The sequence below is a fragment of the Notolabrus celidotus genome, chromosome 19 (assembly GCF_009762535.1).
Source record: "Notolabrus celidotus isolate fNotCel1 chromosome 19, fNotCel1.pri, whole genome shotgun sequence".
In the NCBI taxonomy this organism is placed as follows: Eukaryota; Metazoa; Chordata; class Actinopteri; order Labriformes; family Labridae; genus Notolabrus; species Notolabrus celidotus.
In genome coordinates, this window is record NC_048290.1 from 1,463,022 (window position 1) to 1,488,651 (window position 25,630).

The 25,630-nt window shown below is 41.6% G+C and overlaps 2 protein-coding genes across 6 annotated transcripts in view; one reads left to right on the forward strand and one right to left on the reverse strand.

Moving 5' to 3' along the window:
• Positions 1 to 14,121, reverse strand: part of zfyve16 (zinc finger, FYVE domain containing 16) — a 37,751-nt gene extending 23,630 nt beyond the window's left edge. The window contains exons 1-3 of one of the 3 annotated variants that reach the window (XM_034709480.1): positions 13,768 to 14,121; positions 6,475 to 6,583; positions 1,551 to 3,538 (exon numbers count right to left, since the gene is read on the reverse strand). In XM_034709480.1, the coding sequence (XP_034565371.1) occupies positions 1,551 to 3,538; positions 6,475 to 6,544 (2,058 nt within the window). In that variant the 5' untranslated portion in view covers positions 6,545 to 6,583; positions 13,768 to 14,121. The remainder of the gene's footprint in view (positions 1 to 1,550; positions 3,539 to 6,474; positions 6,584 to 13,767) is intronic. The other 2 variants (XM_034709481.1, XM_034709482.1) reach the window with 2 other exon arrangements.
• Positions 13,696 to 24,767, forward strand: ube2l3a (ubiquitin-conjugating enzyme E2L 3a). Of its 3 annotated transcripts, none has more exons than XM_034709484.1 (5): positions 13,696 to 13,865; positions 17,836 to 17,988; positions 21,487 to 21,582; positions 21,682 to 21,868; positions 23,493 to 24,767. In XM_034709484.1, exons 2-5 carry the CDS (start codon positions 17,968 to 17,970, stop codon positions 23,645 to 23,647), a joined length of 459 nt encoding a protein of 152 aa, XP_034565375.1. In that variant the 5' UTR covers positions 13,696 to 13,865; positions 17,836 to 17,967; the 3' UTR covers positions 23,648 to 24,767. The 3 variants fall into 3 exon arrangements, with proteins under 3 accessions (XP_034565375.1, XP_034565376.1, XP_034565374.1); XM_034709485.1 differs by having other exon boundaries at positions 13,710 to 13,865; positions 17,828 to 17,988; XM_034709483.1 differs by having other exon boundaries at positions 13,710 to 13,865; positions 17,847 to 17,988.
• The last annotated feature ends 863 nt before the right edge of the window (positions 24,768 to 25,630 follow it).

The following is a 25,630-nucleotide window of genomic DNA, read 5'->3' on the forward strand; positions in this document are numbered from 1 at the left end:
TCTCTCTCCCTCTTTTCTCTCTCTCTCTCTTTTCTCTCTCCCTCTCCCTCTTTTCTCTCTCTCTATCTCTCTCTCTCTCTCCCTCTTTTCTCTCTCTCTTCTCTTCTCTCTCTCTCCCTCAAAAGTGAACATATGGACTCATTTGATTACCGATGATCAGCTGTGGAAAGTAACTGATTACTTTTACTCAGTTACTCTAATTGAGTCTCTGAATAGAGAATCTGAAGCTCTCTTTCTCTGATGTTATTAAAGTGAACATATAGACTCATGTGAAGCTCTCTTCCTCTTATGTTATTAAAGTGAACATGTGGACTCATGTGAAGCTCTCTTCCTCTTATGTTATTAAAGTGAACATATAGACTCATGTGAAGCTCTCTCCCTCTGATGTTATTAAAGTGAACATATAGACTCATGTGAAGCTCTCTTCCTCTGATGTTATTAAAGTGAACATATAGACTCATGTGAAGCTCTCTTCCTCTGATGTTATTAAAGTGAACATATAGACTCATGTGAAGCTCTCTTCCTCTGATGTTATTAAAAGTGAACATATAGATTCATGTGAAGCTCTCTTCCTCTGATGTTATTAAAGTGAACATATAGACTCATGTGAAGCTCTCTTCCTCTGATGTTATTAAAAGTGAACATGTGGACTCATGTGAAGCTCTCTTCCTCTTATGTTATTAAAGTGAACATATAGACTCATGTGAAGCTCTCTTCCTCTGATGTTATTAAAGTGAACATATAGACTCATGTGAAGCTCTCTTCCTCTTATGTTATTAAAAGTGAACATATAGATTCATGTGAAGCTCTCTTCCTCTGATGTTATTAAAGTGAACATATAGACTCATGTGAAGCTCTCTTCCTCTGATGTTATTAAAGTGAACATATAGACTCATGTGAAGCTCTCTTCCTCTGATGTTATTAAAGTGAACATATAGACTCATGTGAAGCTCTCTTCCTCTTATGTTATTAAAAGTGAACATATAGATTCATGTGAAGCTCTCTTCCTCTGATGTTATTAAAAGTGAACATATAGACTCATGTGAAGCTCTCTTCCTCTGATGTTATTAAAGTGAACAAATAGACTCATGTGAAGCTCTCTTCCTCTGATGTTATTAAAAGTGAACATATAGACTCATGTGAAGCTCTCTTCCTCTGATGTTATTAAAGTGAACATATAGACTCATGTGAAGCTCTCTTCCTCTTATGTTATTAAAAGTGAACATATAGATTCATGTGAAGCTCTCTTCCTCTGATGTTATTAAAGTGAACATATGGACTCATGTGAAGCTCTCTTCCTCTGATGTTATTAAAAGTGAACATATAGACTCATGTGAAGCTCTCTTCCTCTGATGTTATTAAAGTGAACATATAGACTCATGTGAAGCTCTCTTCCTCTTATGTTATTAAAGTGAACATATAGACTCATGTGAAGCTCTCTTCCTCTGATGTTATTAAAGTGAACACATAGACTCATGTGAAGCTCTCTTCCTCTTATGTTAATAAAAGTGAACATTCAGTCTGTCCTATAAACTCCAGAGTCGTCCTACCTTCCCGCAGGCTCGACAGTGATGCCTCCTCTTGGTGAAGGTGAACCTCTGGTAGCAGTTCATACAGTTTGGAGCTTCAGCGTCCGGCACCCAGGCGGGCTGTCTGCTCCCCAGCTCCTCTCCTCCCTCTCTCTTCCAGTTCGCCGGCCTGCCGCCGTCCGTGGGCGACTCCCCCGGGTACGGAGGGGGCTCCGAGAGCTCGTCGTACCCCACGCTGTACTCCTGAGGCTCCTGGTTCGAGTGCACGGGGCTTAAGTCCCTGATGTTTGGGTGCTCCTCTGTAAGACTCGGCGAGCTCTCTTCCTCCTCTGCTGGCTGTTTGTTTGACTCACCGAGCGTCTCCTCCTCGCGGTCTTCTCCTGCTGGTGGAGAGCGAGCGGGTTGGCAGTGTAGCTGTTTGGGTCTGGCTCCTCCATAGGAGGGCGGCTGATCGGGGCTGCCGCTGAGCTGAGCGTTCAAAGCGTTGCTGGTGGATGAATGGTTAATCCCAGAGGAGAGCTCTTCTTGAGGAGGACTGAGAGAGTTCTGAGGTTGTGATGGAGCACCAGGGTTTAGACTTCCCTCTACAGTCACACACATCGTTCTGTCGCTTTCTGGAAAAGCAGAAACCTCCAGATCCTCCCGCCCACACCCCCTCAGCTCCTCCAGATCCCCGTTCTGACTCTCAGGTTGAGCGAAATCCCCAGAACTGCTGCAGCAAGCGATTCCGCCTCCCCCGCCTCCCCCGCCTCCCCCGCCTCCCCCGCTTTGGCCCTGCTCTGCTTCCGTGTGCGCCTGCAGGAACGCATCCAGCTCCTCGTCAGTCACCAGCAGCTCCGCCTGGTCGCTCTCAGGCAGATACTCAAACCCGAACTCTGGAGGATCCACTGGGCTGGGCTCAGAGCGGTCGTTGGAGGCGGGGTCTGCAGGGTGAAGAGGTTCAAGAGAGAGCCGCTGCCCCTCTGGTGACGCCCGCTCGTCTGCGAGCTGCCGACACGCTGACGCTGATTCAACAGGTTCCTCTGAGTGGGATCTGCTTTCCTTGGCTTCCAGACCGGACAGGAGGTCAGCCTCAGTGCTCTCAGTCTCGACACACGGCTCCGTCGCTGGCCCTGACTCCTCTTCTGCCTTCACCAGAGCAGCACACATGGACACGGCGAGGGGCAGGCAGGATAACCCCATCTGTTCGCTCTCTGAGGCTCCTCCTGCAGGAGACTCCGCCTCGGCTCGGTCTGAGGTTTCTGGAGCTTCTTCCTCTTTGCTCGCTGAGGTTTGTGTTGTTTCTTTAGTGCTTTCAACGTGCAGAGAGTCCTTCAGTTCACAGTCTGAGGAGTTATTCACCGTTTGGTTTGTGCAAGCCACTTCCTCCTCACAGTCCCTCTCCTGTTTGTCAGCTGATGTTGAATCATCTGCAGACTCACAGCTCCGCTCCACCGCAGCAGGAAGAATGACGTCCAGCAGACTGAGGGAGGCAGCGTACCCTCCGCTCTGCAGCTCCTCTCTCCCTGCAGAGGCCTGCTCCTCCTTTGAGTCTCTGCACTCAGCGCTGAGACTTGGCTGAGCCTGCTCCTCTACATGTGCCGTCACCACGGGGCTGTCGAAGTCCACCAGCAGCGCCTCCTCCTCCTCCTCCATCTGCTTCTCCACAGCGTCCAGCTCGCCGAACGCATCGTGGCTGTTCGCCCGCACCAGGATGGCCGAGCTGGCGTCGTTCACGAGGTCGCACACCGGCTTCAGCGCTCGGTCGGGGCAAGGAGGGGCGGAGCTTTTAGTTGGCCTGCGGTCCACGGAGGACAGCAGGTCCACGGCGGTGAGAGGCTGACCTTTGACCTCTCTGTCGTCAGGGCTGTGGCTCTGAGCGCTGCTGGTGGCGGAACCATAATGAAGGGAGTTGAGGTCGGGGAGGTTTGGAGGGACGGTGGACGCCTCGGTGGACAAACACTGAGAGCCGAGCGAGGAGAAGGGGTACACGGACGGCTTCAGGAACACAGATTTACAGTCGAGCTCTTCTGAAGACGGAAAGAAGACAATAATTCAACATTTAGCTTTATTGTGCCAGCAATTTTAACAGATTTCCAACTTATTTGCACAAAAAACTAAACAAAAGAGAGAGCAGAAACCACTCAGGAACATGGATTCAAAAATCCTCATGAGCTGAATTATTCAAAGCTTTTGTCTGTTATTGTTTTAAAGATATGATTTTGTTTTTGGGCTGCTGGAAGGATGAAACTAGAGATCTTGTGCAATGAGTAAGAAGTGAACACAGAGTTTAAAGCTTCTATATCTGGCGTCTGCTGTAACACTCTAAAGCTCTACTACCTGGATGTAAACGAGCACAGTTGACAGATGTTACCTCGCAGTGCGGCGGGGTTTGCCAGTATGTTGATCTAGTAAATGATGGTAAAGTTGTATGTAGGCTGTGTCTGGCTAAACCCACATATAACCACTCCACAGGCATGAGGACGTTAGCCTGAAGGCTGGGGATGCTAGCTCTGCAAGCCAAATTGAGATCCTTCACCAGCTGACCCCGTGATGCTGTGTCACCCTCACCCTCTCTGAGACATCCCTGACTATGATGACTAGGATGCTGCACTAGAGGAGGAGATGAGGAAGCAGACCAAGTGACTAATGAATCAAAGGTTGGTGGTTTGATAAAGGAGAAAGATTTGGATTTAAAGACGGCTGTGTCATAAATCTAAGTTGTGATATGAAGCTGAATAACGTTAGTGAGGACATCAGACGTTCACTCGTATTAGAACAGAAACTCACAATCCAGATTATTTCATAGTTTTGATGTCTTCAGTATTAATCTACAATGTTGGAAATAAGTAAAGTAAATAAAAACCATTGAATGAGAATGTGTGTCCAAACTTTTTACTGGTAGTGTAACTCTTCTTCTTCTTAACTAACCTGTACAGCTGCTTGTTATAACTCGTGTTATTATTACAGGTGAGGCGTCTTCATCAGCCTTTCTGGGGCCTCTAACCTCGACAGGATGCTACTATTCTGTATTGCTGTTGTTCTTAAAGCTGGGGTTGGTGTTCAGATTTAGATCCACTTTTTGTCATACTGGTTAAAATGATCTTTATGTCCTGATGGTAATCAATACATAATGTGTTCTATCTACAGCCGGAGTAAACCTGGGAAAACACCAACCAATCAGCGTTTTTTGGGTCCCAAAATTTTAAACCATTCAAATCCTGTCCAGCCGTTCTGCCCGCCTCCTGCAGAGCGTACATTTCCCCGGCGTGCACTCCTCCGATTCTCCGTCTCCTGCCTCTGCTTCCCCTGACTCTACTGACTGCCCCTCTCTCTTGACCTCAGGCCTGTCCCCTCTGACCCCATGAGGGTCTTTGCTCAGGACTGTAGTCCGGATCAGAGTCTAAAAAGCTCTCACCACGGGGGCTCTGACAAGCAGAAGAATGAATGACATTTAGTAAGTCCTACAGAAAATGTATAAGTATTGTAGGGATGACGAGCCGATTGGTGAACACGTTGATCTTTAATAACGGGTCACTGTCGGCCGTTACCACGACAACCAACAAAGCAACAATCAATGTTTGAATGAATGAAGAACTTCTCCTCTTGTCTCTCCTCTCTCCCGCTCACACACTCTACACCTCTCCTGATGCCTTCACTGACTGTCAACACTGTAGGAATTAAGAACATCTACACTGAACAGGTTGAACAAACAGTAGAGCTGTTACAGTGTTATATATGTGTTATAACTTTTCTCCTGATATCGTGTCACCAGTACAACTGGATAATGCTAGCATGACAGTTGTGAGTGCTAACAGCAGCCATGTTTGTTTGTGTTTTTAACTTTCACTATGAGAATGTTTTGGTGAGGACCGGTTTTGAATCAGTCACCATCATATGGTCGCAAGTCAGCGGCGCTCATGCATGTGAGCGGGGGGGGGGGGGCGTTTTGGAGGAGCTCCAAGGGAGGAGGGGAGGGGTTAGACGGAGTCATGAGGAAAAGCTACATTCAAATTCATGCTGGTTTTCCGAGACTACCAACCCTAGCTTTAATGTGCAAATAAACTAAACTGAACTAAACATCACAACAAGAGCATGCTTCAACAAACAAGAGAAGTGTTTGTGTTGCTGTTGGGTCCCTGAGTTGTTTTAGCTTCTTTGTTTTTTTTGTTTTAGCTTGAATGTTAAAGCACTTTATAAACTCTTGTTTTTAAAGGTGCAAAATAAATAAAGTTATTATTATTTTGAATCTAAAATAAGAAGAATATCTGCACAAAACTATTCTGCAGCTTGCTCCAAATCTCACTGTTTGTTTCCCATTTGCAGACCATGAGAAGTATGGAAGAGGAGATCAGGGCCACTGGAAATAAGAAATATTATGGGACAATATATATATATATTTTGTTTTAGATTAAAGACAGATTTATGACTTTAATCTCAGAATTTAAAAAATATATTGCATTCTAATATATATTTTTTAATCTGAGGTTAAAGCCAGAATTCTGATATTAATCTCAGAATTTCAAAAATATATATATATTTTGAGATTAAAAACAGATTTATAACTTTAATCTCAGAATTAAAAAAAAATTTTGCACCTTCATATTTTTTTTTAATTCTGAGCTAAAGTCAGAATTTTGACTTTTTTTTAAAGAGTTCAAAATTGTTGTTTTTTTGACATTCAGAGAGAAAAAAGTCAGAATTCAGAGATTAAAGTCAAAATTATGACTATTTTGAGTTCTGACTTTAATCTCAGAATACAAATATTGAACCTTCCCTTTTTCTCCCCAGTGGCCCTGATCCTCTTCTGTAGAGAGGACTGTGTCCAAACATCAGGTTTTGTTTAAAGCATACACACAAAGACTGGACAGCTGACAGACGGTGAAGACATATTCTCTGAATGCTTCAGATTACAATCCCATGTACATGAATCAGTCTTGTAGATAATCATGTTTCTGTAGCTCACCTGTGTTGAGCTCAAAGTCATCGAGCAGTTTGTCCAGATCACACACAGCCGCCTTGAAGAAGCTGTCCATGCTGGGCCGAAACAAAGGGCCTTTAACCCCCTAGAGTCCCTGAGAGAGGAGGAGAACAAACATGTGAAACACCGAGGAGGAAACAAAGACTTCATAACTTTCTGTCAATATCTCGTCTGTATCAGCCGTTGTGTAAAGATCTCCTTGAGAGGAGGAATCTAGGTCACTTCTTGACACATTAACCCACTGTGAGGTTCTTGTTTCCTCATTCTGCAAACAATAACACCGAGGCAAACATGGACAAGTATGAGTATAACATAACAATATAACATAATACACACAAAAATAAAAAACAGCTACTCTAACAAACCTTTTAAAGTATAACCTAGTTGTTGTTTTCGGGCATGACAGCAGCTTTTCCATGACGCGACACAATCAGAGGTGAAATCACAAACTATAATCTCCTCACCACACCTTCAACCTGCAGACGTGTTGACATGGAGGAGATCAGCTCTGCAAACAAGTGCACAAGCTTTTCCTCTCGCACTGACGTCTCACAGCATGTGCATAGAGAAATATGAATACTGTGTTTGTGTGAAAGCTTTAAAAGTTCCTTAAAAGAAGGAAAGAAAAGAGAGACATCAGCTTAAAATGTAAACTCTTGAAAATAACGTGCAAATAAACAAGAGGCTTTTATTTTGAAAATGCAGCACTAAAAACTGCAAAAACTCATGCAAAGCAGGAAGAAAATCAACATCCAAATTATTGGTGTTTTCTTACGATCACGTCTGGTTGAAGCTCAGTAAACAAACAGCATCAAACCAGTTTGACTGCAAACACATCCTCCTCCTCCATCATGTGATTTCTTTTTGACTTCTCAGGGCCAGCGATCTCTGCCAACAAGAACCAGCTCAGTGGCTTCTTCAGGGTCAAAGGCTGCACTCCTTTCATCATGTATAATCTATGAAACTATCTCTTCTATTTCATGAAAGCAAAGTTGAGGATTTTTTGCAGTAAAGGTTGAAACAGCTGAGCAAACTGTCAGTAAAGTTTGTGAAAGCCTGCAGCTCTGAGCTGAGCAAACTAGAGACAGTGAAGTGAGAAGGCAGACAAACTTCAGCCGGAGGGGATTATTTAAATGAGTGTTTTTGTTCCCTGATGAGAAGAAAGTGATGTCTGTAATGTCAACACTCGATACCTGCAGGAGAGACGAACATTAAAGGGACAGAAGAGTCAAACTTCTGCCTATCACGACCAAATTCCACCAGATCTGATAGGTTTCTATTCTACTCTGTGTGTTAACTTCCACTGGATCCGCTCCGTTGCGTTCTGGCTGCGTCTCTGATCCGGCAGGTCGGAGTCCTCCGGATCAGATACACAAGACTTCTATTTGTGCCGGATGCCGGAGCACGACGCATCAATCTCAACAGAGCAGATGGAGCGGGACAGGAAGTCAGAATGAAAACATCCGATTAATTTTCAGAATAAAACACTCTGTGTTATCACTAGTGGTGCAACGGATCATCGTTGATCCGTGATCCGTACGGATGCCTCTCCACGGGTCGGCACGGACGTGGTCCGCGGATCGGTTGATGAAAAAAGTTGCGCGTGTTCACGTGATGACCGCATGTTCAATCCACACTCACTCGCCAAGCGCAGCTGTTGGCATGGCAAGTGAAGGAGCAGAGGGACTTGAAAAACCTCCTGAATCTTGTAAGTCACATGTATGGGAGCATTTTGGTTTCCCTGTGAAATACAGTGAATGCTGAATGTGCTTGAGCCACGTTATGAAATTCCGTTGCGCACCCAGTAGACCAGAGGCCGTCATCCGGACTCCTATTCATGGCCCCCGAACTGTTACTCCTTCACTCTGTGTTTTGGTCGGGTCACCGTGTGTTTACTGGGACTTGTCTCCATGTTAGATACGCAAACAGGCTGTTACTGTGTCACTTAAGAGTCCACTGCTGCGAGTGAAATCTTTAACTTTCACTTTTGTTTCTGGAGCAGTTCGCATGTTGGCACTTTGCCAGCTGTAGGACCCTAGAATGCACGAAAACGGTGTGTTCACAGTTTGCAGCTCAAAGAAAAGTGGACGGTGAAAATCAGCAAATGAAAGAAGAATGGAGTGAAACTTTTGAAGTTCCTCTGCTCCTTCACTTGCCATGCCATGAAATGCAGTGAATGAGGCAGGACTGGGCCTACAGATAGGGTGCTTTGCACATGCAGTACATTTTGAGTTGAATCTTGTTTTTATTTAATGGGCAAAAGTTTACAAGGGTTTTACAAAATAAATGGAGGACAAAGTTGTATTTGTCTTGTCTTCTTTTTTTTTTTTTTTTTTTTTTGCTGATCCGAAAAATGATCCGATCCGTGACTCAAAACCGTGATCCGATCCGAACCGTGAGTTTTTTGATCCGTTGCACCCCTAGTTATCACCAGATCGTATTTCACTTAACTACAACAATAAACCAAAGTCATGATGAGCGGAGCCAGGCCTGGAGTCAACAGGTCAGAGGTTTTCAGAGGACCAGAAAGACAACATGGATGAGGAGAGGAGGGGGAGGAGAATCCTTGATTCAGACCGCATCTGATCATCTGATCTACATATAAGCCTGAGGCCTCCTCTCCATCATCCGAGTCCTAATGCTGTCAAAGCTCGAGTCCAAGTCGAGTCATGAGTCCTGAAAATCTGGACTCGAGTACTACAACACATCTGACCTTTGTGTCAAGACCTGGATGAAGTTTTTGACCTTCTGTTGGGTCAGACCTTCACTCTCAACCCTTGGCTAGTCGCTGGTTCACCTGATCTCTTTCCTTGGACCACTTTTTACAGATCCTGGCAGACTGCACCCAACAAGAGCTGCAGCTTCAGGGATGCTTTGACCTAGTCATTGCCTGGAGTCAACAGGTCAGAGGTTTTCAGAGGACCAGAAAGACAACATGGATGAGGAGAGGAGGAGGAGGAGAATCCTTGATTCAGACCGCATCTGATCAGGTGGAAGTCCAGGGTAAGAGTCGACCGATATCGTTTTTTTAAGGCCAATATTGACACTTTCTATCAAGCCAATCGGATCGTGCTGTGGGCGGGACATTAAAGGAGACAGGGTGGAAGTCAACAGGTCAGAGGTTTTCAAAGGACCAAAAAGACAACATGGATGAGGAGAGGAGGAGGAGGAGAATCCTTCATGCAGTAATTACAGCGGGGAAACCTCGGTCACATGACTCCAGCTGTCTTGCGGTCCTGCTCCGTGTGAGAGAGCAAGACCGGACACAGATCTGTCAGACATCCTAGATTCTCAAACTGTGATACTTCAAGTCTCCCTAAGAGCAGATTGATGATGCTGCGGTGGACACTAGAGGGTGGTATTTTCACACCAGAACAGGGGAGGGAGGAGAAGAAGAATTGAGGTGGATAAATAGGAAGTTGTGAGTGTTTGTGGAATGTCTTTGTATGTTGGAAGTCCAGAGTAAAGACTGACCTCCCTGAAGCCTTCCTCCTCTCATCTTGTTCCTTTAGACTTCCACAAAACCGTCACTCTCGTGATATTCAGTTTAAATCAAACTCAGATTAAAATCTGGGCGCTTCCTAGATGATTTCTCATCAGTGAAAAGAAGAGGAGAATCATCCTTACTCGCTCTTTAAAGAGTAAAAGGTCGGAGTGTAAAATTAACTTCAACACCCTCCACTAAAATCTTAATCCTGATCTAATCCACCTTTTGTTTTAAACGGATCTCTTAAGGATAAAAGTGGGTCAAATAAAACGAAGTGGATTGAAAATAACTCAAAAGGACAAACATCTAAGATTTTCTATAAATAAGGAGTTAGAGAAAGGAGTGTGAGGGGCCGTTACATAACAGCTCCATCCCCCAGAAATAACAAACTGTTGCTTTAAAAGAAAACTTTGAATTTACAATCTGCAGAGAAACGTGCAGCTCAAGACAGACGTGGTGTTTTGATTAAAATCTAGATTATTCTGTCTGAGGAAATGGAGCAGAAGTGGCTCATGTGGAGAACTTTAGATGATGAAAAGTTAAATTTCACTCGTGGAAAGAAAAGCTAAAAAACTACAAAACTGAAACTAAAAACATCTCAAAGTTTCCAACGTGTCCCTCTACCTCTAAGTCTAGTTACTCTGTTTGTGTCCCTGTAACCATGTAAGCTAAATATAGACAGGAATGAGGAAGTCCCCTCTGTTAAGAACACATCCTCCAGTTAATCATCGCAGGAAATCATGCACTCCCTGAAAGTCATCTGTTATTTCTCTGACGATTAAGGAAGAATAAGAGAATACATACTGCTAACCTTCATGAGAACAGAGATCCACCTCACCTCTCACCTGAGCTCCAGGGACTGAGTCGAGCTTTAAAATGAGATGTTATAGCTACAGGTGGAAGGTGCATGAAGGTTTTAGTTAAAGGGTATCATCAACAAAATTAACTGAGGGCCTGAAAAGTGAGAATCAGGCTCATGAGGATAAATCAAGACTCTGATTCACGAGAGTTAAAAACTCTGATCTTCAGCGAGTCAACATTTTGACCACCTGCCTCATATTAGCCTTGTCAAACTACAGTCCCGAGACCTGGACTCCACTAGACCTCTAGGGTGTGCTGTGGTATCTGGCACCAAGAATTCAGAAGCAATTTAAAGGCCTTACATGTCCACTGTAGGGACGTGGGTCAGCGTGTGCACCCTGATCTGGCTGCAACTACACAGCCTGATACACAACAAGCTGTTGGCTCTTACACACTGACATTTCAAGGCTGCATATATACGCCCCTGCTACTCTGGTGGCGATGTGTAGCATCTGCAGGGGGATACAGCTTGCTCTGTGTGTATGTGCATGTATGAGGCGCTCTCGCTGTGTGTTTACAAGCTGGGCCTCTCATGCTTCTGCATCTCCATAATGCGATGTGAAATCACACACTTGGACTACAATATTGCACCATTTTAGGGTGCAAAGGCGTAGTGATGGTGGATCTGTTGCAGTCCAAGTCGAATCAGTCACCAGAGAGGAATCCAAGTCGAGTCCTCATTAGAAGGGGGCTGCTTTAATCCAAACTATTGACTGTCTGAACCTGGACTGACTGTGTGGGACCTATTCTATCTTAAGTTATCTATTCGTTGTTGTTTTGATGAAGGGCAAATTATAAGAAAAATAAATCTACAAAATCTAACATAAACATTAAAACAGTCTACATATAAGCCTGAGGACTACTCTCCATCATCCGAGTCCTAATGCTGTCAAAGCTCGAGTCAAAGTCGAGTCATGAGTCCTGCAAATTGGGACTCCAGTACTACAACATCTCTGACCTTTCTGTCTGGACCTGGATGAAGTTTTTGACCTCCAGTAGCTCTTCTGTCGGATCAGACCTTCTCCAGATCCCTTTCCTTGGACCACTTTTTGCAGATCCTAGCAGACTGCACCTAACAAGAGCTGCAGCTTTAGGGATGCTCTGACTTAGCTGTGCCTATTTTCCTGCTTCCAACACATCAGCTATGAGACAAACTTCACTTAAATGTGCCCTTGTGACAATATAACACCAATATTCTGACACCTGTACCTGTCAGTGTTCATAACACTCACCTGGAGAATATATGACTGTCTGAACCTGGACTGACTGTGTGGGACCTATTCTATTTTAAGTTATTTATTTGTTGTTTTGATGAAGGGGAAATCGAATGAAAAATACATCTAAAAAAATCTAACATGAACATTAAAACAGTCTACATATAAGCCTGAGGACTTCTCTCCATCATCTGAGTCCTAATGCTGTCAAAGCTCGAGTCCAAGTCGAGTCATGAGTCCTGCAAATCTGGACTCGAGTACTACAACACATCTGACCTTTCTGTCAGGACCTGGATGAAGTTTTTGACCTTCTGTCGGATCAGATCTTCACTCTCAACCCTTGGCTACTCATGACCTAGTCTCTGGTTCACCAGATCCCTTTCCTTGGACCACTTTTTGCAGATCCTGGCAGACTGCACCCAACAAGAGCTGCAGCTTTAGGGATGCTGCCTATTTTCCTGCTTCCAACACATCAACTATGAGACAAACTTCACTTAAAGCTGCCCTTGTGACAATATAACACCAATATTCTGACACCTGTATCTGTCAGTGTTCATAACACTTACCTGGAGAATATATGACTGTCTGAACCTGGACTGACTGTGTGGGACCTATTCTATTTTAAGTTATTTATTTGTTGTTTTGATGAAGGACAAATTATATGAAAAATAAATCTACAAAATCTAAAATAAACATTAAAACAGTCTACATATAAGCCTGAGGACTTCTCTCCATCATCTGAGTCCTAATGCTGTCAATGCTCGAGTCCAAGTCGAGTCATGAGTCCTGCAAATCTGGACTCGAGTACTACAACACATCTGACATTCTGTCGGGACCTGGATGAAGTTTTTGAACTTCTGTTGGGTCAGATCTTCACTCTCAACCCTTGGCTAGTCGCTGGTTCACCTGATCTCCTTCCTTGGACCACTTTTTGCAGATCCTGGCAGACTGCACCTAACAAGAGCTGCAGCTATAAGGATGCTGCCTATTTTCCTGCTTCCAACACATCAGCTATGAGACAAACTTCACTTAAATGTGCCATTGTGACAATATAACACCAATATTCTGACACCTGTACCTGCCAGTGTTCATAACACCCACCTGGAGAATATATGACTGTCTGAATCCTGTGTGGTCCCTGTGTTTAAATCAACATCCAATCACAGTTAGCAAGATGTTTCCTGCTGCAGTACAGCTGCAATAAGGTCACACTACCTGACAGGTCACAATCACAGTTAGGACACTGACATCACCTGAATAAAGGAGTGTATATTCAATATAATCTAATAAAAAAACACCTTATTAACTGCATTAATGATGGTGTTTGACTTCTACCACACTTTACGAGCATTAGCACACAGATAAAGGACGTGTTTGAGCATCACCTGCTTCATTTTAAACCTTTACAGAATATATAAAGATGTTACAGATAGTTTTAGGAGACTTATAGCCCGTAGATGTTAACAGGTTAACGTTAGCATCTGTTATTTCACCACAACACACACACCTAGCAGTTAGCTTAATGCTACAGTAACACGAAGCAGACAGTTTAACACTCTTTCACACACAGTCTGTAGTTTGTCACCTGAATGTAAGTGTGATTAAAAGGTGAAGTAACCGTTAACCGTTAGCCTGTCAGTTATTACTGGACGCGTTAGCATGCTAGTGCAGCTAAGCTAGCTGTGTGTTAACCTGGTTTGTTTCTGAATTTCTCACCAGAGAGGTTTTTTTTTATTCCATCACTCCGACGTCGTCCTCAGCCGTGACTCTTTCTCTTCCTCTTTAGAAAGGCAGGAAACATGTCAGGTGTCGAGGTGAGTCTCTCTGACAGTGAGGGTAAAGTTGAGGGTAAGCTAGCTGTTGGATTAGTTTTATAGGAGAAGTGTGAATTCTTCACTCAGGCGGCCATCTTGAACAGACAGACTGTCGGGAGGTCACAGGATCTGCTCAGCCGGCCTCCCAGTCTCTAATTCCTCTGTTTCTGTGGTTTAAAATGTGGAGTTAATCTATCAAACAGATTAATGTGGAGCTAAAGAAATGTGTTAACATGAACAAGACTTCATTTTGAGAGTAATAAAGCAGTTTGACAATCTTCAGGTGTTAACTGTTCATAAGTAACTGCATAATTAAAGCTACAGTAAGGAACTTTCAGGTGATAATGGAGCAGACTGAAATGTAGTTATTATTCTGTAAGACTTATAAAAAGCAACCAGGCCCCTGAAGTCTCAAACATGGACTTGTAGAGTTTATTTATAATAATAAATGGACGTAGCCTCTGCGATGTTTCTGAATGACACTCGCTAAACTGCTGTTTTTGGCGCCCCCTGTGGACAAAGTGATACCTCTTATCTCTTGTCCTGTACGCAAAAGCAGTGTTTTGTACAAAAAACATTATCCTGTTGTCTTCCAACCATAGACTGTAAAAAATATGGACGTAGGATCCGTGACGTCACCCATCTGTTTCTGAAGAGCTGTTTTGAGACCAATCGGCGGCGGCAGCCATGTTGCTTCTGTGGAGCCAGTGTGACGTAAAGAGGCGGGCTTTGAGCCTCCTAGCCAACAGCTGCAGTGTTCCTGCAGGCAGCTGTGCCTCTCATTGGAAGACTAGTAATCTCAATATCTTCTAAATTACCAAATTAGAAAAAAATTCACCCCCCTCACAGTGAGAGGACATTGAGAAATTAGCTATTCAGACTACACTCATCTTTTGTACCAGGCTGTAAACATGTTTATTAACGCTGCAAAGATCATCTTTTCCCCATTCATGTGTATGTGACTTCCGGTACTTCCGGAGCCAGCCTCAAGCGGATCCTCGAATACTGCAGCTTTTAACACTTCCACATTGACTCATATTTTTAGACCGGAGGTTGCCGCTTGCTTCCAACAGTCAAATTTATCACACAATTTGATTATTTTCCATGAAAACAGTCAATAAATGCTGTTTCTAAAGTGAGATGTCAGTCATCCAGTCTGACACCTACCCCCTCACAGTAATTTCAAGCATTAAAAATGTCAACAGAGCAGGTATCAGTTTTGTTGCTGATGGTCTTGTTTGCTATTGAAGGTCATAAAGAGGCATCAGTATCAGTTTCAGTCTGTTTCTCAGCCAGTTCAAAACTCCTCACAGTGCCTTTAACACTTCCGCATAGTTTTCATATTTTAAGAGAATGCCCAGGGGGGAAATTCAATTTTTTCCCTCGTGTTGATTTTGGTCATGCTACACCACGCAGAGTTTATACACATACAATCATGCACATGCACTTTGGGAGAGATGTCAGAGTGAGGATGCTGCCAACAACCAGCGCACTCCGATCAGTTGGGGGTTTGGTGCCTTGCTCAAGGGCACCTCGGCAGTGCCCAGGCAAGAGAACCAGCACCTCTCCAGCCACCAGTCCACTTGCCAAATTTCATCCATACTGAGACTCGAACTGGCAACCCTTCTGTTCCCAAGCCAAGTCCCTATGGACTGAGCTACTGCCGCCCAAGACCATAGGTTGTTATTTAACCCTTATTTTATTGTTATAAGAAAAAATAAGGTAAGATAATAGTTTGTTGATGCCAGAGGGAAACTCAGTAGTTGCAGCATCACGGACATGGTAGTAATTAGTAATGCAAGAAGATTATAATTATTTTGTCAGAGACAAAGACAACTTACTCATGTAGAGGATATAACTTTTACATAGCTAATTCTAACTATTCTACGCTATTATTATTCTGCTTTTTTGATTATTTTATCTTCATTTAGTCATATTCATATATTATTTTATTCCTTCTTTCTTACATACTGTGTTTAAGAGCATACTCCCCATATACAATATAAAACAACATCTTATTATCTTAAAATGTTGATATTTGTTTATATGCAAGTCTTTTTGCATTTACATGAATTCATATGTATTCAGTCAGGTTTACATTTTGTGAGACAGAGATAATTGTTAATCCATAACATATTTTGGGACAAAGTCATATTTCTGAAGGTAAATATAACTGGTAATTCATGTTATAAATTGAGTCATATTCATATTTTGTTAGATAAAGATAATTAATTAGAAAAGTTTGTCATGTATGAGAAAGAAAAATAAAAATTACATAATGAGACAGATTTATATAATTTAAAACAAAGATATTTAGTCATATATTTTAGCAGGCGAATATTTTGCCAAGCAAAAAAATATTTATGAATATATTCAGTCAAGTCTTGTGTTTAGGTTTCTATAGATAAGGCAGGCAGTTGCATATTGTGACTAATGGAAAAGGGGAGACACTCATTTACTTTGAACAGAAAATAAATTCAAGAAATAGACTGTTCATTGTGCCTTTCACTTTTTATAAATGTGACTTTTTTGTCTGTCTGATTTTTTTGTGGTCCATTTCTATTTTTATTCTATTTCCTCAAGTCTCTCATTTGATAATCTTTTATAATTTGCTGTCATGATTTAAGCATAAATTATCCTCCATAAGTTATGAATAAGCTAGAGTTAGCCACAAGGCTAATTATCCTCAGTAGTCCTGATAATTAGGCTGATGCAGAATCAGGGTTCCCACACGTCCTGGAAAAACTGGAAAACAGTTGACCAGTTTTCCAGTCCTGGAAAACACCTGAAAATTGGGAGAAAAAGTTAAATGTCCTGGAAAATCATTCCAACATGACTGTGCGTGACCTGACAAGGTTAAAAAAACACATCCCCATTCAACATTTGTGGCCATTTTTGTCATTCAGTTCTATTTAGGTCAATTAATGCACTGATCCTCTTATTATTATTATTTATTATTTAATTATTTCAGTAAGGCAGCCTCCAGAGTCTTTTGCTGGCTCTGTTGTTGTTTTTTTTAGCTCATTTTATATTTTTCCAGAAAAGAGAAAGCTGAGATGAGAGTTGCCCATCATTGTTACTTGGTTGCACTAATAAAGTGAAGGGCTGTATATCTGTGGTTGCATTATTCTATAATTAATTTGCCATCATTTTTAATCATGTAAGAGATGATTTCATGGATAGCCATAGACTGCATTTCTTCAATGTAGACTTCCACTGAGAGGAACATATTAGACTATTTAGGAACTAAATTTTGACTGTCAGACCAGCTTGATCATCACTGAGAATGTCCTGGAAAATGATCTCTGGAAAAGAGTGGGAACCCTGATAATGCTGATATCACATTGTTGCTTTTTTTGCATTTGACAAAAATCCAGCAATTTAAAGGCCCTGTGAGGAGTTTTGAACTGGCTGAGAAACAGACTGAAAATGATACTGATGCCTCTTTATAACCTTCAATAGCAAGCAAGACCATCTACAACAACACTGACACCTTCTCTGGTGTAATTTTTAATGCCTGAAACCGCCCTGGGGGGGTAGGTCCCACACCAGATAATGGACATCTTGCTTCAGAAACAGCCTTTCTTTGACTGTTTTCATGGAAAGTAATCACATTGCCTGATAAAGTTGACTGTTGAACACAACAGGATGAGGCTTTTGTTGAAAACACTACTTTTGCATGTATAGGACAAGAGATAAGAGGTATCACTTTGTCCACAAGGGGGCGCCAGAATTGACACAAAACAAAAGTTCCTCACAGCAGCTTTAATTAAAAAAAAACACATTATTTTGTGGTCCATTTCTATTTTTATTCTATTTCCTCAAGTCTCTCATTTGATAATCTTTTATAATTTGCTGTCATAATTTTAGCATAAATTATCCTCCATAAGTTCTGAATACCTTAAGTGTTTTAAAGAAACACAGTGCATGTTTTTTGTTGCATTAAAATGTTGTTTTTAAAGTACTGCAGTTCCCCTCCAGGCCGGTAGGTGGCGGTAATGCGAGAAGCCGCGCGCTGTCAGTCAGTTGAGAGTGATATCTAAAGAAGTTGAGGAAGAACGGGAAGAAGCAGGAAGAAGAAGAACACATCGGTAGCTTCACAATGAACAAGAGACTCGGAAAGGTAAGAATTTATTACATTAAACAGTTTATCCTTTAATAAGAAGAGTCTAAATACTTCCATCAGACTCACAGGAGGAGTTTTAAACCAGAGGAGCTGAATTTATGTCGAATTTCTCGTTTGTCTCTTCGACAAAATGAAAGCATAACGCCGTCCCGCAGACAAGAACTACTTCATGAGTTTGATCTGTCCGCGAGGCGTGATTCAGCACTTTCATTCCCCCGGTACAGTCACCGTTCAGTCCCTCCGGTGTTTGTTCTTCATGTGTGGTGGATCAGAGGGAACAGACCCCGGTGAGAGGGCAGATCTACCGGCTTGTTTTTAAACCCGGTAACCGGCTGGAGGAGAAAACAGACCGACTCTGGGGCTGGGCTCTGACGTCACGGCTCAGCTTGACCTCAAATCGATCAGAAAATATAAAGTTTTATTAAATTAAAGCCAAAATAAACCAGTTAGAGCTTTAGAAGTGTTTCAATTTGATTTAAAAAACTTAGTGGAGTCAAGATGAGAGGATAAATAAACGGAAGGGGGGCGTTTAGGCCTCCATTTGTCCTCTTTTTGTTCAAATATTCCCCCTTTTTCTTTGTTATGATACAATTAAAACACATTAAAATGACACTACTCGTGTAAGGTGCTTTATTTGAAAGCTGCTATTAAAAATAATCGTGTTTACATTATAAATTATTACTTAAAGCTGCTGTGAGGAACTTTCCATTTATATCAATTTTGGTGCCCCATTGTGGACAAAGTGATACCTCTCATCTCTTGTTCTGTACATGCAAAAGTAGTGTTTTCAACAGAAACCTCACCCTGCTGTCTTTTATCAGCCAGATTTATCACTCAATGTGATTATTTGCCATGAAAACAGCTGAAAAGGGTGTTTATTAAAGCCAAATGTCAATCATGTGGTCTGACACCTACCCCCTCTGAGCACCGACCCCCTCTGAGTGGTTTAAGGCATTAAAAATGTCAACAGAGAAGGATCCAGTGTTGTTGTTTATGGTTTTGTTTGCTTTTGAAGGCCATAAAGAGGCAGCAGGGTTGATTTCAGTCTGTTTCTCAGCTGGTGAAAAACTCCTCATCGTACTCAGAGATGCTAAATCAGCAGAATGAGCAGAGAGAGAGAGAGAGGCAACAGTGACCACTACAATAGTCTTATCACTGGCCTCCTATAAGGGACAATGCACATCAGTGATCTTCTGATACTCAGGTGTTCTTGGACAGGTCTGGTCTCCATCCTCAGAGATATATACTCTGATATACCCGATAGAAACACCTGGAAAATACCTGAAACTCCCAGTCCTCCTCAATCCCGGTTGAAGACTCATCTGTTTACAGACGCCTTGTTTTCAAATACTGAACCCTGGGTCTTTGTTTGACTCACTTTGTTCCTCTAAAGTTGCCTTTTTAATTAATTTCCCTGCTGAGTCATAGCATCATACTTGAAGCCTGACACACATCTATTTCAGGTGTTTATTTGTTGTGAGTCATGAACTCTCCGTGTTGAATGCCTCCAGGTGACGTCACGTCTTTCTGAGCGCCCCTGATATTCCAGTTCCACAGTTCAGGTCCACATGAGCAGACCGACTGCCTGCCTGAAACAAGAACTGACTCGCTCGTCTGTCATTTATTAAACCACTGTAACGACGAGGGCTTCTGCTTACTGTAAAGTACATCAAGTATAATGAGCATTATTTTATGATCAACATTAACACATGAAGAGAAGACAGGAAGCAGCAGAGGAAGTTGAATTGTTGAAGAAGTGGATTTGAATTTCAGAATAAAATCAAGTTTCAGAGAAACTGAATTCCCCTTCATGAAATACTTTCTGTTTCTATTTTGTTCAAGTGAAATAATTTCACTTCCATTTCATGCAGACTCAGACTCAATGTCACCACTCAAGCTCAACAGTATGCATGAGATATTAATAGTTAGAATATTTCTATATTTACTAATTGTTTATTTATTTTAATATTATAATCTGTCGGCTTGTAGATGAGTTTATTTCTCCTAGAATTTTCTTTACTGCTCTTAAGTCAGGGGGGGGTAGAGATGATAATGGGTGGTTTAATGTGGGATATTGTCTTTAGAGTTCAGTGTGTTTTATGTGTTATATAAGCTCAAAAAATCATCATACAATGTGATAAATAAAAGGAGTACAAATAAGATCTGTGATTCAAATTAGAGGCATCTGTTTTTCAACAACCAATACTGACTTATTTTATTATTTATTTATGTATTAGGTGATTTGTTTTATTTATTTATTTATTTACTGATTTATTTATTTAAAGGGACAGTGCATATTAATGGACATTTCAGCATAGCATCAATCCATGTAAATAAGCCAGAGTTAGCCACAAGGCTAATTTTCCTCAGTAGTCCTGATAATTAGGCCGATGCATAATCAGGGTTCCCACACGTCCTGGAAAAACTGGAAATCAGTTGACCAGTTTTCCAGTCCTGGAAAACACCTGGAAAATGGGAGAAAAAGTGAAATGTCCTGGAAAATTATTCCAACATGACTGTGTGTGACCTGACAAGGTTAAAAAAACACATCCCCATTCAACATTTGTGACAATTTTTGTCATTCAGTTCTATTTAGGTCATTAATGCTCTGATCCTCTGATTATTATTATTATTATTTATTTCACTAAGGCAGCTTCCAGAGTCCTTTGCTGGCTCTTGTTTTTTTCTTAGCTAATTTTATATTTTTCCAGAAAAGAGAAAGCTGAGATGTTGCCCATCATTGTTACTTGGTTGCACTAATAAAGTGAAGTGCTGGACATCTGTGGTTGCATTATTCTATAATTAATTTGGCATCATTTTTAATCATGTAAGAGATGATTTCATGGATAGCCATAGACTGCATTTCTTCAATGTAGACTTCCACTGAGAGGAACATATTAGACTATTTAAGAATTAAATTTAGACGGTCAGACCAGCTTGATCATCACTGAAAATGTCCTGGAAAATGATCTCTGGAAAAGAGTGGGAACCCTGATAATGCTGATATCACATTGTTGTTGCTTTTTTTGCATTTGATAAAAATCCAGCAATTTAATAAAAAAAAAAAAACACATCAGAAATACAATCACTGGACTTGATTTATCATTTTATTAGATTATGTAAAGAGAACAAAAATAGATTTTTTTTAACCGACTTTCCAGGTGAACATCATCCAATGAATTTTTAAAAATTCATAGTCATGCCATTATATTTATGATTATGCAACAAGACAACATGAACCTGCCATTGTGCAGTTTTAATGCTCTCTGAAATATTCATGCAAGCAAGATATTTAGAGTAAACCAGGAAAGTATGAGCAGCTTTATAAAATAAATAAATGGGGATTTAAAATGTGGGTATGACAGTACAGGGTGAAAAAGGTGTTCAAAAATATTTAGAAAATTAAAAAAAACAGAAAAATAAATCTGAAATCAGTGTTAACATTTCTTTGTTTTAGATTTTAATTAATTCCTGATGTTTCTTGTTTTTTCTCAGGAGCTGGAGGAGCTCCGCAAAAATGGAATGAAGTGTTTCCGCAACATTCAAGTGGATGACACGAATATTTCACACTGGCAAGGGCTCATTCTCCCCGTAAGTACTGCCTCTCTGTTCAACTGTTGTTCAATAAAAAAACTTAAATGACCGTGTGACTCATGCACTCAATTTCTCTGTTTCCACGTTTCCTTTCAGGAATGCTCTCCGTACGACAAAGGAGCATTTCGGATCGAGCTTAATTTCCCCTCGGAGTATCCCTTTAAGCCGCCCAAGATCCTTTTCAAGACAAAAATCTATCATCCTAACATCGACGAGAAGGGCCAGGTGTGTCTGTCGATGATCAGCGTGGAGAACTGGAAACCGGCAACGAAAACCCGCCAAGGTGAGGACGAGGAGACTCGCTCAGAGACTCAGAAGCTGAAGTTATAATCCCTGAGACACAATTTAAAAATCCAGCCGTCTCACAGCCTGCACTTCAGTGTGAAGCAGGCGTTAGACACAGACACAGAGAAACTACCTCTAACTGGAGACGGCTGGATGGACAGAAACAGAGCGCTGGTTGTCGTCCAATCCTGTCACTAATCATAGCTTACATGCTGCAAACTTGGCACCGGTCTGCCTCGAGTAGCATTCAATCAAAGAGACGTATAAACATCGATTAGATTGAAAAACAAACTAACAAAAATATAGTGGTTAAAGGTCACTTTTGATTCGAGCAAGGCAGGGAAAACTTTCAGAATCTGCTTCTTATTTTGCATAATGAAAGATTCTGTTGTTTTAAACATTTTGAAGCACTTGTTTGTATGTTTTTGAAACCCACAAAGGCAAACTGTTCAATGTTTCTGAAGTGTAAATACAGTTGTGCTCATAAGTTTACACACCCTGATAAGAGAAAAACGTCTTTTTCACTCATTGTTAGTGGTTGAGTGAAGCAACATTTTTATCAAACAACTGTGTTTACTGTTTTTATATCATAAAGAAAACAGAAACCACACAAGAAATCTTACATTCTGCCAACTTATGAGGACAACTGTACATCTAAACTTAAAGGTGACATATCATGCAAAATCGACTTTTTAATGGTTCTCTCCCTGAAGTCTGTGTCCCTGTCTACAAACCCCCTGAAAAGTAAAAGACTCCATTCTGCCCCTGTTCTGATTTCTCCACCTTTCTGTAAATGTGTGCTGAAACCAGCCGTTTCAGTTTTCAGTGTTTTTCATACGTCACAACGCCATCCGGTCTGTAACAGGAAGTCAGAGCTCGGAGCTTGTTCAGCCCATAGACTGTATAAAATACAACTCAACCCCTCCTCCGTTTTTCATTCCCTGCACACGTGTGCTAACAAGGAGCTTAGGAGGGAGGCATGCTAGTTGTAGGCTGTCTTAATAAACACAAAGGTCACTTTGACTCTGCAGATTTGAAGATCTAGGGGATGATTTTTACATATCATGGAAAAGTGCTAGCGCTAGTTAGCATAGCCACATAGCTACATGTTGGTAGCTGTGTACCGAGACACACGTCGACATACTGACAAATAAAACAACAAGAAACACTAAATCTGTGACCAATCCTTCAGAAAGGTCCTGCTGCAGGCGCCTCTCCGTCAGGATCAGATTCTGGATCAGATTCAGAGGGTTGAAGTAACGCGGGTCTGTGAGCAGCCGTGTATATTCAGCCAACATGTAAACATTAGACCAACGTGCCAAAGCCGAGGGCACATCCACTTCCTGAGGGGGCGTGGTCAGAGAGAAAACAGAGTGTTCTGAGGAGGACTGAAGAAGAGGGTTTTTCAGGCAGACCAGAATCTGATTTAAAAGTGTTTTTTTGAGCATAAACTTTAAAGACATGTTTTGGGGACCTCTTAGACCAATATATGTTGATGAAAAAAGCGTGATATGTCACCTTTTAAAGAGGGAGTTTCAGGCAGTCTTCAATCTCACCACTAGATGGCACCAAACTCTACACATAGTTCTTTCAACATCTCTGTCTTCCTCTTCTTCCTGCAGTGATTCAGAATCTGGTCAGCCTGGTGAACACCCCGGAGCCGGAGCATCCGCTGAGGGCCGACCTGGCGGAGGAGTACACGAAAGACCGCGCCAAATTCAACAAGAACGCCGAGGAGTTTACGAAGAAACACAGTGAAAAGCGACCCCTTGACTGACGACACCGCACGCTGACGCCCCCGGCTGTTTGTTTTTTCTGTTCCCTGTTTAAAGAGCCTGCTCCGACCCTCTGTTCTTTCTCCAGAAACCAGCCGTTTCTCTCATATCTGCAATGTTGTAACACTCTCCAGCCACTCCTCGATAGAAGCTTTGTTCCTCTTTCACTTTGCCAAAAAAAAGAAAGAAAAAGCGGGACTTTTTAGTGAAAGTGCAGGCTCTGTTCTTTAGCTGTCACATGTTGGTTGTTTTGACTTCTTTCTACTGATTTCTTTTTAGAAAATTTAAGAAAATGATCAGAGGTGGTGGCATCCTGGAGAGGACAAAGTGCTGATCTGCTTCATTAAGTGTTGAATGTTGTCTCCGGTGATTCGTTAGCTTACGCAGACATGTTTACACATTTTTAACCTTTTGTTTTCTGATGTTTAAAATTCTGCAGATCCGATGCTGTTACTATCTGTTGTCTACTTCCTTTGCCTTGTTAGATGCACTGTACGTGGTGAAATCAGCTGTCACAGAATATCCAAATTTTAATTTGTTACTGAGCAAATGCAACACAATCCATGTGCTTTAAAAAGTCTTTGTTTTGTATTTGGAGATATTAGGGAAACTTCTGATTCAATTTGTTCCATTATCTTATTTTTCTGCAGATGTGAAATCAGATGTGTCATCATATCTGTGAACTTCTGTAAGTCTGAAAGTCAGACGTAGTCCTTAAAGCACTTCACAAGTTTGAATTTATCGCCTCTGACACAAAGTGTTTCTGCGGTGAATAAGCAGCAACCTCAGCTTTAATATGATAACACACACACACACACGGTTGCTCTGGTTTATTTTACCGCTCCTCCTCCTCTCATCACTTTGTTGGGAATAATTTTGATACTAAGAAGTAGTTGTATAAAGCACTGATTGGTTCTTGCTTCGCTGTACGTTTGCAGTCTCCTGTTGGCTCTTTCCCCCCTTCAGTAAACACGATATTAGACATTATATCCTGATAGTTGAGCAGTCATAGCACATGTGGCTGTACACCTTTATACATGTAATCTGCGGCAATACATCCAACCGTAGGTGGTGACAGACGGTCATTAATGAATAAAGATTTGTGATGGATGCTGAAACTAACATGTTTGTTGTGTTTATTAACAGATTTCAGACCCTTTAACACCTTACATTAAAAAATATATTGCATATTAAAGGGACATATCAGGTTTTTTTTAAGTGGGGTCATATGAGTTAGATGTACCAGGTACAATGGATGCCGCTCAGCTCGGCCCCTTTAATGAGAAACTACCCAGAGAATTAGCACGCAAGCTAGGTGACAGTTTATTGCAGATGGGGCCGATTCTGCCAAGTGATTTAGCTAAATTTGAAAGACTCCGACCTAAGCCCTCATCTTGAATTAGTTAAACACTCTACTGATATTTTTTTCAGCACTTTGACACCAGAAAGCTGGTTTGTTTTCGCACTATTTGCGGACGCATCACAGACGTGCTCTTCCGTGTAAAGCGCACTAATCAGCTATAAAGTACTGATAATATCAATTTTTAACATTTCTGTATCTCAGCAGCTAACACAGTGTATATTGATCATGTAAACATGTGCAGATCATAGGTTGTGACATTATGCAATGAAAAATATAATAAGAGGTGAACACTTACTTTAAAGACGAACTTCCACTCAGTTCTCCTAGTTTTCCAAACTTAACTCCTGAATATTAAAGAAAGTCAGAAACAAACTTTGGCGTTCAGTTCAACAGGGGACTAACTAGCTGACTAATTAATAACTAGCTAACTGACTAACTACCTAGCTAACTGACTAAGTAGCTAACTTACTAACTACCTAGCGAGTAACTGACTAACTACCTACCTAGCTAACTGACTAACTACCTACCTAGCTAACTACCTACCTAGCTAACTGACTAACTACCTACCTAGCTAACTACCTACCTAGCTAACTGACTAACTTCCTACCTAGCTAACTGACTA

Bases quoted from the DNA above. Each gene is read 5' to 3' on its own strand.
- ube2l3a (XM_034709484.1), top strand. From the start codon at position 17,968: ATGAACAAGAGACTCGGAAAG. The intron at 17,989-21,486 runs GTAAGAATTTAT...GTTTTTTCTCAG, and splicing joins TGAACAAGAGACTCGGAAAG to GAGCTGGAGGAGCTCCGCAA. The intron at 21,869-23,492 runs GTGAGGACGAGG...TTCTTCCTGCAG, and splicing joins GGCAACGAAAACCCGCCAAG to TGATTCAGAATCTGGTCAGC.